Source organism: Morone saxatilis, unplaced genomic scaffold, assembly GCF_004916995.1.
Source record: "Morone saxatilis isolate NCDOM2014 unplaced genomic scaffold, NCSU_SB_2.0 Contig19, whole genome shotgun sequence".
Classification (NCBI taxonomy): domain Eukaryota; kingdom Metazoa; phylum Chordata; class Actinopteri; family Moronidae; genus Morone; species Morone saxatilis.
The window spans coordinates 6,163,692-6,174,600 of NW_023339751.1; the positions used below are offsets into that span (position 1 = coordinate 6,163,692).

At 40.9% G+C, this 10,909-nt stretch overlaps 1 protein-coding gene across 1 annotated transcript in view; it reads left to right on the forward strand.

Moving 5' to 3' along the window:
* sptlc3 (serine palmitoyltransferase, long chain base subunit 3) overlaps nucleotides 1–9,356 on the forward strand; it is a 22,099-nt gene extending 12,743 nt beyond the window's left edge. The window contains exons 7-12 of the mRNA XM_035662965.1: nucleotides 92–197; nucleotides 1,504–1,723; nucleotides 4,542–4,668; nucleotides 6,528–6,663; nucleotides 8,153–8,282; nucleotides 8,395–9,356. Coding sequence (XP_035518858.1) covers nucleotides 92–197; nucleotides 1,504–1,723; nucleotides 4,542–4,668; nucleotides 6,528–6,663; nucleotides 8,153–8,282; nucleotides 8,395–8,508 — 833 coding nt within the window. The 3' untranslated portion in view covers nucleotides 8,509–9,356. The remainder of the gene's footprint in view (nucleotides 1–91; nucleotides 198–1,503; nucleotides 1,724–4,541; nucleotides 4,669–6,527; nucleotides 6,664–8,152; nucleotides 8,283–8,394) is intronic.
* The last annotated feature ends 1,553 nt before the right edge of the window (nucleotides 9,357–10,909 follow it).

Below are 10,909 nucleotides of genomic sequence, written 5' to 3' on the forward strand. Positions count from 1 at the left end.
TAAATGAGTTGCATATGAACAAAATCTCCCAGGAGACGAGGTTACTGTGTGTGTGTGTGTGTGTGTGTGTGTGTGTGTGTTCATCCATCAGATATGCACAGTCTGGAGAAGATGCTAAGTGAGGCAGTTTGCTCAGGTCAGCCTCGGACCCACAGGCCCTGGAAGAAGATCCTCATCATGGTGGAAGGCATCTATAGGTCAGCCATCATTATACAGCATACACACACACACACACACACACACACACAGTAGTGTAGTTTCTCTCTCACAGACACATATATTGGGTCGGTTGAGCTGTTGTATCAATCTTTGTAAGTATTGGCTTCCAGGTGGGTTAGGAACTCAGGTAGAATTCTTCATCTGTAACCTGAGGAGAGCTTCCAGCCTGTGTTTAGCAGTTTCTGTAATGGTCTCTTTTCCAATTGCTTCCCTCTCTACCCTTGAATAATAGATAGTAGGCATGTGTGTGTGTGTGTGTGTGTGTGTGTGTGTGTATGGTTGGGTACCGTTTGATTACTGGAGAGGCGAGAAAGGTATTGTGTGTCTCTCCCGGCAGTAAGCTATCCCGAGTCTTAGTGACCCTCTCCATCTGCTCATTAGCTCCAAATCAAGGCCAAATGGAGCCACAGAGATTGACTTGGCTACACCCCCAGCTCCAACTGTTTATCACGGCCATTTTCCTTTCTCCTTTCTTCCCTCTTTCTGCCCTCAACCTCACCCTAAATTTCAGCCTTTCTGAACTAAAACATGTCGTATACTTTGAGCTTTTAGTCGAATTATTATTTTTCCCTCACAACATTTATTCCCAGGCAGTCAGTTGATTTATGGCAATCCTCCTAACAAATGAAGAGGAAAACCTTGAACATGGCCATCAGTTGGAATTAATTAACTATTAGTTCCACAACAATGCTGGTAATTTTAAAGACAACTTAATTGCACATCATCAGCCTGCCTTTATCAGGCAATAATGTCTAATGTCAGGCTCAAACATTAAAGAAATGCCGCCTCTCTAGCCTCTGTGTAACATCAAAAGGCTGGGATAAAGAGTAAGCAAGCTTTAGCTATATCCTGGGCTGGCCTTTGATGTCCACATCGGTCCTGGTGAAACCCTGTCTTATGTCATTTGGGCTGCAGACGTTGTCAGCTATAGCAAGGATAGCAGGTCTGGGATTGCTCTATTCCCCAGCCATATACTCACTCATGCTGTCTATTTGTAGCCTTAAAAGGCTCGCATCAGAGGGGAGGAAGAGATGGGAGAGAGGTGGGAGTAAAGTGAAGGAAGCCAGCAGAAGGAATCTTGGAAGATTGGGGCATGCCAAATTATATAATATGCATTTACAGATGTCCATATGCTTTTCAGTGCATAAAGTGAGGTCAGGGTCAGATTCTTTTCCTTTTAAACTTAATCACTTGAAGAGTTTAGTTTATAATTGATGAAGCGTGTGCGCTCTTGTTCCTTGTGTAACTATATATTCTTTGTTTGTGTGATTTTTCTCTCATTAGTATGGAAGGCTCCGTGGTGCGACTTCCTGAAATCATCGCTCTGAAGAAGAAGTATAAAGCGTATCTGTACCTGGACGAGGCCCACAGTATCGGAGCAGTGGGAGCGTCAGGGAGGGGTGTGACAGAGCTGTTTGATGTGAACCCAGCTGATGTGGACGTGATGATGGGCACCTTCACCAAGAGCTTTGGGGCTGCTGGAGGCTATATTGCAGGGAAAAAGGTTTCTGCGGATCTTCAGATTTTCTGCTTCACCTTTCTCTGCTTTCATTTTTCATTTGCAATGAATGTTCATATACTTATCTCACAGTTTTGTTACTATGAATGTAGCCAAATATCTTAAATTTCCTTATGTTTTATCCTATATATTTATATATTGAATCACTTGATACCTGAGGATTTTGGTTCACAGAATTTCATTCTACACTTAATTTACTTTCACACATGTATTCTAAAGGCAGGCCCACTCAAAACACTTAAGTTTGCTGGTTTTTTTTAGATAGTTGGCATTAGAGAGTGAATGAAAACATGCAGCGAGAGCATTGGGTGATAGAAGCAAGGCAACGTTATGTGTATAGCACATTTCAACAAGGCAATTCAAAGTGCTTTACGTTGTAAAATAAGGCAATCCTAAAATACATGTAAACATGGTTTAAAAGTGTAAAATACAAAAATTGAATAGTCCCAAATTTTAAAAGGCATAGGCAACGGAAACGTTTTAGCCTTAACTTAGAGAGACTGACTGTAGAGATGGGGGATGACATACAATAAAGAACACTGCTGGGGGAGTTGCAGGATGAAGGACGCTGGGTTACCAGGACACCCCAGGCTGGACACTGATATGAAACAGCAACCTGTCCTGTCATAGCATGAGAGCTAATAGAAAAGACAATGTATTCTTTTTTTACTCTTGTTTTTAAACCGGAACTGTGTTTTTACACTTCTTAACAACTTTGCCTTTCTTAAATTATAATACCATCCATCATCACTGTTTTCAATTCATTGAACATCTGTGAAAGACTGAATTCGGAAACAGTGCAGTAGACCTGTTGATTCTCCAGTCAGGCAGAAACTAGTCTCGTTGCTATGCAAAAATAATCCTCCTGGACCCAAACAGTGTTAAAATAAATTTCAAGATATATGTAGGTGGGATTAATCACACTGAAACTATTCCAACAGCCTTGGGTAAGTTGCCATGCTTAGAAAATAAAAATGAGCTGACTTTGTGATACTCTCCCGACCTTGTTTAAATAACCTGGCAACCATTGTCTGTATAACAAAAGTAACGCATGTGGCTCCAAAGCAGGTTAGAAAACATTATACAGTATTTTCCAATACTATTTTACCCAAGTCTGTTTCTAAAGACATATGGGATTCAGTCATACTGTACGCACTCCATCACACCCCACCTCCCTTGTAGCTCTCATGTGTCCAACAAATGTTCCCCAGGCTGTGACTCCGGGCCTTTGTAATTCCTTTTTACTCCATTAAAAAGTACACTTTAGTACATAACCACACCGCTTTTGTAGGAGTTGATTAGAAAGCAACAGAGGAAACGGCCATGTTGCTTGAATTAGGTATTCAGATAGGGACCCTTCCTGCCATTGCCTTATGTTGGCTCAGCCCTTCTCTGCCATAATAAGAAGGTAAAGCTGGCAGAGGGCCAGCCCCTTCTTGTGGCAGGCATCGGAACTGCGCTCCAGATTTAACAGGATGACTTTTAACAAGCATGATAATGTTTGAAGTATGAACACTCTGCCTTGTTTGACAGCTGGCTGTAGTAAACCCCTGAAAGAAACAGGCAGAAAAAGAGAGAAAAAGCCTCTAGATTTGACGTATTTGTTGTTGTGGTGAAATCCCCCAAATGCTACATTAAGTGCATTCGGGTTGACCGACAAAAGACTCTGCAGATGTGTTCTGGAAAACAGTCATGTTATAGCTATTTTATGAGAGTACCAAAAATAAATACCCCAATAAATACACTCCGAGCTCCTTCTAATTCACTTCAACCTTGCATGAAAGAGGCTTTATTCGTTAACCCTTTACTCAAAACATGGATTGCACTGAAATTCGTTTATTTAATACATCCGTTGAAGAATCGAGCGTGTACAAGTGCGTGTGCTGTTCTGGCACCGTTCCTAGTCTGTGGCATCGCAGACTTGTATCACCACATCAGTGCTGTGGCCACCGTGCGGCTGGGGAAACACTCTGAGCTGTCACTCCATGCCGCAGACGTGAGATGGATTTCGGACATGTTCTCTTAACTGGTTTATCTTGGTCGCACCAAAATCCTGCGGGGCCCCTAAAGCGGTGAAAATCCCCTGCCTTAAACAAGAACAGATGTCAGGTTGTTTCAAGGTTCTTATCCTACGTTTGAGCATTTCCCCTAAAATCCCTTCCCCTCATCTGTGCAAGGAAGCCGCAGCCGCCGCCCAGTGGGGACAGATGGCGGGTGAGTGGAAATGGTGGCCAGACAGCATCTCCGGCTACGTGTCATCACCCCGCACCCGCTGGCCACCACGCAGCCACCGAGCAGCAGCCCATCACAGCTCCAGGCCTACTCCCAACCTCAGACCACTTACACACACGTGCTCGAGGGACCCATGACCGAATCAGTTTCCTGAAATCCCGCTCTTCTCCTGACAAACACTACCAGAATTAATCTCCTGTTGACATTTAGGAATAATGAGCATGACAGTCCTCATTTTGGCTCATTTCAGCATTGGTTCTTTCTCAAATTAGTGCTCTGGCTCTCTCAGTGGAGAATAGGAAAGGATCCAGAGCTATTTTATAGTCCTTGCCAAGATGGTCATAGTGACAGAGAAATGACTTGAGGTATTTTAATTGATTCTCAGGTGTTGGCTATACGTGAGCTCGCTCTAGTGGTGCTAAAATAAAAGTGCAGCGCCACACTTCTTTTTCATAGAAGATCTAAAGAACATTTTATTTCTGTAAATACATGTAAATACATATACAATCAGATTTTTCTTCAATTTGTTTTTTTTAACATTATTTGTGTGCCACTGTTTCTTATATTGCAGGAGCTGGTGGACTACCTGCGTAGTCATTCTCACAGTGCAGTATACGCCTCGGCCATGTCCCCTCCTGTCACTGAGCAGATCATTCGTGCCATGAAGTGCATCATGGGAAAAGACGGGAGCACAGAGGGTGAGTGTCTGAGCTCACTTCCCCCCTTCCAGTGAATGTCATCCTCGATCTCAATCTTGTTATCTGCACACTCGTCAAACCTGATGTTCTTTACACAGACAAATATTATGTCTGGCTTATAAAATTTTTTACACCTTAATATAATTTTTTATGGAAACAATAGCAAACCAAATCCAGAGGACAGTACCAATGTTAACATTAGGAGTAAGTCCAGACCTGCAGGGAAAGACAAACAGCTGCTTGGTCAGAAAATGTGGTAGCAATTACAGGGGTCTGCAGTGGTTGAAAGAGGGGGGACGTGCAGTCACAGCACACGTGACCCTAACGTGGAGGAAATCATTTTCATGTGTGTTTTGTGAGGAGTGCTGTACCTCTGAAAAGTTTCTGCTTTAATGGCATCAGACACAAGGGCAGGGAAGTAGTCATTTCCAGACCAGTCGCAGTACTGCCAGAGCAATTCTTCCTGAGTTATTGTAGTTGTAGTTCTGGTAGTTGTTGTAGTTGGGCGTAGAGTTAGTACATAGAGTGGATGATGTGGTAGTGGTAAGTAAATGACAGATAGTAATACACTTTACCCAACTTAAAGTGTGCCCCATAATGCTACAATAACCATGTAAACTGTGTGACACATAAGAATACACGTCTGTCATAGATTGCTGTAATGGGTTAATCACTCCAAGGACTAGGAAGTCTGGTGTCTTATGGTTGATATATTGTACTTCCACGCAGGGATGAGTAACTTTCTCATCTGGCTCTGAACCAGACATGCTTTGCATCTGACGTAGCCCAGTGAAATAGCTGTTGTGGAAAAAATCAGTCTTGACCTGTCTTATAGAGGGGAGGGAACACAGCAAACAGTGTAGTCTTTCAAAACATCAGCTCTAATGTCCTTCACAACACTATAAAAACGCATTTGTGACAAGAAACTGAAACATTGCACACTCTTATACGGATGATGAGTTTTTATTCCTCGTTTCTCTCGGCCTTCGTCTGTCCCCACTCATCTTTCTCGTTGATGTTGAATTTCGCACTTAAAAGCAAACCGGTGGAAACAACTCTGAAATAGGGAAAAACCCTGACAGACAGCGACATCCACACATTCTCACCTACTCATATGATTTCTGGGTCTGGCAGCAGGTTTCTGACCTCCATGCCCTCTATCTTAGCAGAAAGGAACAATTTACAAAATGGAGCCTGGGCTTTTTGGCAGATGCCTGAATGTTGTGGGGTTTTTTTTCCTCTCTTTCGCTCTCTGCTGAGATAAGGGGATTTAAAGTGCTCTCTTACATCCCCATGAAAGAACTGCCAATCTGTTCCCAGGTAATCAGAGGGAAACAGAGCTGTGTTCCAAGGTTGGGCCATGCCAAACTCTGCTGCAGCCACCGAGCACCAGGCTCCCCAGTGATTCACATCATTTGGAAACAAAGGGGGTTAGCACGGCAGGACGCCTCTGCAGCCTTTGATTGGTTTTCTAATACATGTATTTGAAATACATACTTAAGCATTGTTTGTATTCCGTTTCAGTCATGGCTACGCTCCAGTGGCAGTCCACAGTCACTCATTTTGCGCGAAATCCATCGTATCCAATTTGCAAACCCTCATTTTGGCAATGTGCGAGTGCGTGTACCAAAACTGAACCATCTGCTGCGGCAGCTGAGTTGTAATCATGAGCAAGTTCATAGTGGAGGCTGGAATGGCCCAGATGGAGGTGCAGGACTCAGGATGAGATGGCATTGCAAAAAACTTACACTACATTAGTTACTACTGACAGGTGATGTCCATCCCTGCAGGGGACAGTGGAAATATGTGTGTGTGTGTGTACTCATGTACATCTGGTGGTGTCCTTGTTTTAATTGAAGGCATTAGACGGGTCCGCCAACTGGCAGAGAACACCAGATACTTCAGGGCCAGACTGAAGGAGATGGGCTTCATCATCTATGGCAATGATGACTCACCTGTGGTTCCAATCCTGCTCTACATGCCAGGCAAAGTGGTGTAAGTGCACTTAAACTCTCACTAAAAACACTTGCCTCTTTTAGAGAAGAGTTAGATTATCAGGATATCCATTGTGAAGAGGCTACAATTGAAACATTAAATATTAACTTAACTATCCCTTGTTGTCACAAGCAATTTCAGGGCAGCTCAACGTGTATCATCTCTAAGTGACTTGGATGGCTGCCATTTTACAGGCTCTAAAGTTTCCATGAATCAGTAGTGTAGACTGTCTGTGTAGACTGGGTTTCTGTGACCACTTAAAAGGCAACATAAGGTATTGATTCTGTATAACCCAGGATTGTTTGAGCCACTCAGGTATAATCAATTGAGTATTAAGTATCTTTCAATGCCAGACACCATTAATATCCATGAAAAGGCCAATCCGGCCTCATAATCAGAAACTATCATATATAGCCACAGTAGTAGCTCCTGATTTTACATGGTTCCTTTTCATGGGCATTAATAGGGACTGGAAAAAAAGTTGAATTTTCTTTTCCTGAACATACATTTTAAAAACAGACATTTCTAAAAACAATTATAATGTTGAGTTTTCGAGATCTATGGAACTGAAAAGTAATTTGTTAACAAAATTGTATGAAAGTAATGTATCTGTAGCTACTATGTTTACTTGTTACCCTTTTTGGATTGCCATTGTTCTAACGACATATAGTAGATCTTGCATTGATGTGTTGCACTAGCATTTATATGGAGCACTGCAAACACATCCATAAATATCAAGAATATACTAAAAGCCTGCTGTGGTTGATTCATTTTCAGAGCACATTCAATTCAGTTCAATTGAGTGTAACAAAGACAATATTACCAAAGCATTAAGAAATTATAGAGGAAAAAGAAAAGAAAAAAACCTTCATAAAATCAAGAAAATATCTAAAAAACAACAACAACAAATGTGTGTGTGTGTGTGTGTGTGAGAGAGAGATTGTGGAAGTGTGTGTTGAATTTGTTAGTTGTGTGTGTTAAAGTTAATGTATGTGGTTGTGTGTGTGAGAGCATATGTGTGTGTGTTACTGTTGTTTCTGTGTGTGCAAGGACACATTGTAAGAATTCTCCAATCTGTCCACTTAGCCACAAAATGAAGAGTTGTTCACTGCTTAGAACCATTAAAGTAAAAGTCATCAGTGATATATCGGTGACTTCTAGCCCTTCAAAATGGTTAGTTATGTGCTCTTTTAATTTATTGTCCTTTGCAAAAATTATCACCTAATTAGGGACTTGGATAGATTGGGAGCGACATTTCTCATGAGTTTTAATGTAATGAGGCAAAGCGGCAAATGCTTGGTGATTATGAGGTTGTATGTGGGATCCCTGAGCATTTTGGAAACATTAAAATTACCTTTAAAAGTATGTGAATTACACTTTATACAAAATCTGGTGCAGTGATCCACACAAGCATTTTAGAGAAATTCTCACACAAACTGTCACAAAACAAGATATACATAGTTGTTTCATTTTTTTGTTTGCTACCCAGGGCTTTCGCTCGAGAAATGCTGGAGAGAAAAATTGGAGTAGTGGTAGTCGGCTTTCCAGCCACGCCGATTACAGAGGCCCGAGCTCGCTTCTGTCTGTCTGCAGCGCACACCAGAGCCATGCTGGACCAGGTACACACACACACACACACACACACACAAACATTTACCAACATGAAATTCCTCTCTGAGGCTTTTTTTTCCAACTGATTCAAACATATACACATATTTCCTTTGTCCTCAGGTGCTGCACCATCTAAACGAGTTGGGAGACACTCTCTGTCTGAAGTTCTCACGGAAGAAATATTCCTCTTGGTCCGACCTCTCTGATGAGACAGACTTTGAGCTGGACAGCTGATATGACCCTTGACACCTTCATTTCACAGTGTCAAAACGAAGTTGTCCGTGCTGCAGCAACAGACCCATAAACACAAAACATAGAGTAACACCCATGTCTCACAGCAAAAGAGGGGCCAAATGTTTGGCAGCTGCTTGTTATATGTTTGTAAAACATTGTGATTTAACAGCACACTTATTTGTGCGTCTTAACAAGAGAAACTGAAATGTTTCTGAATATTTTTATTTGTAATTATATACATGAAATGATCGCACACGCACTGCTGGACTCAAACTGAAGGACTGTGTAAAATATATGTAGTTATTTAGCTGTTCATATTGAGACAAACAACACTCAGGTTCAAAGAACATCAGTTTCTCTGCACTCCCATTTGAAGTCAGTTTAAAGAAACTTGCTTAAAAGAGCCTTGTTGTAATTACTCATGTTTACATTCAGACATCAAGAACTCTTTATGGAAGCATTTTTTGCTTCTTGTAAACGTCAACCATCATTTATTAAAATGCTGGTTGTGGTTATTAAAGAGCACAGTCTCTAAAAATGTAATTTAAGGACTTTCATTTACTTCCTTAACATGAAAGAGTAGTTGTAAGTAAAGAAATGGAATTTATAGTTTGAAATTTTCCCTCTGGTGTACTGCTGCATTGCACCAATTTTGAGGCTTCTGATTTTTATTGTTTTCCAATAAAACACAAATACCGCACATGAAAACTTCCTGAATGTGTTTAGGAAAAGGAAGGTTGATTAATTAATCCACATGACAGGCTGCTGAAAGTCCTGAACCTTCCCTTTGGAACTGTGTTAACTTCCTGACACATGATTATTTACACTACTCATGGCTGAACTGATCGAGCAAAAGATGACAATGATGCCTTTATTGCGTTCCAAAGTGAACTGTTTTTATATTTAAAAAAAATGTCCTCAGCGTACCACGACTTTCATCTCCACAGTAAATGATAACCTTCCTGTAAATAATAGATCATGCAGCAATTACTCCTTTGACATGCAGTTAAATCTCAACAACCCCCACGCAGAATAAAAAAGGTGTTATGGCTTGTTTTGTGGCGAGACTGCTCATATGCACCAAATCTTAACAGCTTAATTGTTGATGTTTTAAAGACCTGCTGTTCTCTTCCACACACAAACTGCGTAAGAGTTGCGAAGGTAAGCATGCAGAGTATGCAGCACCTGAGCCAACAGAAACCTAACCTAGCAATTAGCGCTGAACTCTAAATTCTCGTGGTATGGGGTAATCATTTGATTAACACAGGAAGGATTATAGATGGATGATAAATGTGTTTTCACAATGTGTCAGATTGGGTCTAGTCGACACTTGTTTGCCCTCAGGACGCTACCATGTTTGTGTTTTTTCCTCCCCATAAACAACATAGTGATAACATTTAACAAGATGGAATTAAAAATACAATCCTTGGGAAAAACATGCGAGATGAACTGTAAACATAGACGCAGAGGGAAAAGGGTTAAGAAAAGTTAGAGAGAGAAAACCCCTTTTCCCCTAAAGGAGAAAACCATTGAGATTTACGCTGCACTGTATACTATATCACTTTGTTCTGTAAGTGAAAATTCACATCTGGCTCCTATAGCCAGAAACAATAGAAAACAGTTTTGTTAATCCTCAAATCCCTGATGTCATACCAATGTATTGTTCCATAAAGATCTGGAGGAGAAAAGGTGGCCACAAATGTTGCATTGGGGCCGCACTGACGTCCTTGAGATCTCTGTTCTGTGTTTACTTTCACCTTTTATTTTCATCTAAACGTGAACATCGTTATATTCATTGTGGGTTTACAGCAGGAGACAGATGTCTGTGTGCAGAGAAAGTCAAAAGCTTGAATTCACTCTCAGACATAACTCAGTGCGTCACAGACACCGAGTGCTCAAATACTAAGCTGCTCTGTGATTATGCAGAAAGGCAAACTCTTAACTTGCTGAGATTTACAAGCAACATTTTTGTACAGTTTGACAGCGGGAACGATGTTTGTTCTAGGAATCTCATATTTGAGAAGGAAATTAAGAAGAAGATATCATATTGGTGTTTTTAACTGCTTTTTGCTTTAGTCTGTTTTCAGACGTAACATGTAAGAAACTGAATCACAATGACTTCTGGACGACAAATTTGTGATTCAACTGATGGAAACTTATATAACCATAAATCTATGTGTATAACTGCTATTTTTATGGAAAGGAAAGCACAAAATGGCTGTCAACAGACACAAAACTGACAAATTTGGTTAAATCTATCTTTATCAATGCACACCCGGCCTTCATATTATAACAATCATGCTGACAGTTAACCCACGTCATCAAACTTTAAAGTTTGATAATTTCCCTTGGCATAAAGGGAATAAAGGATAAAGCTTCTTGAATCTTGAATTTTGATAAA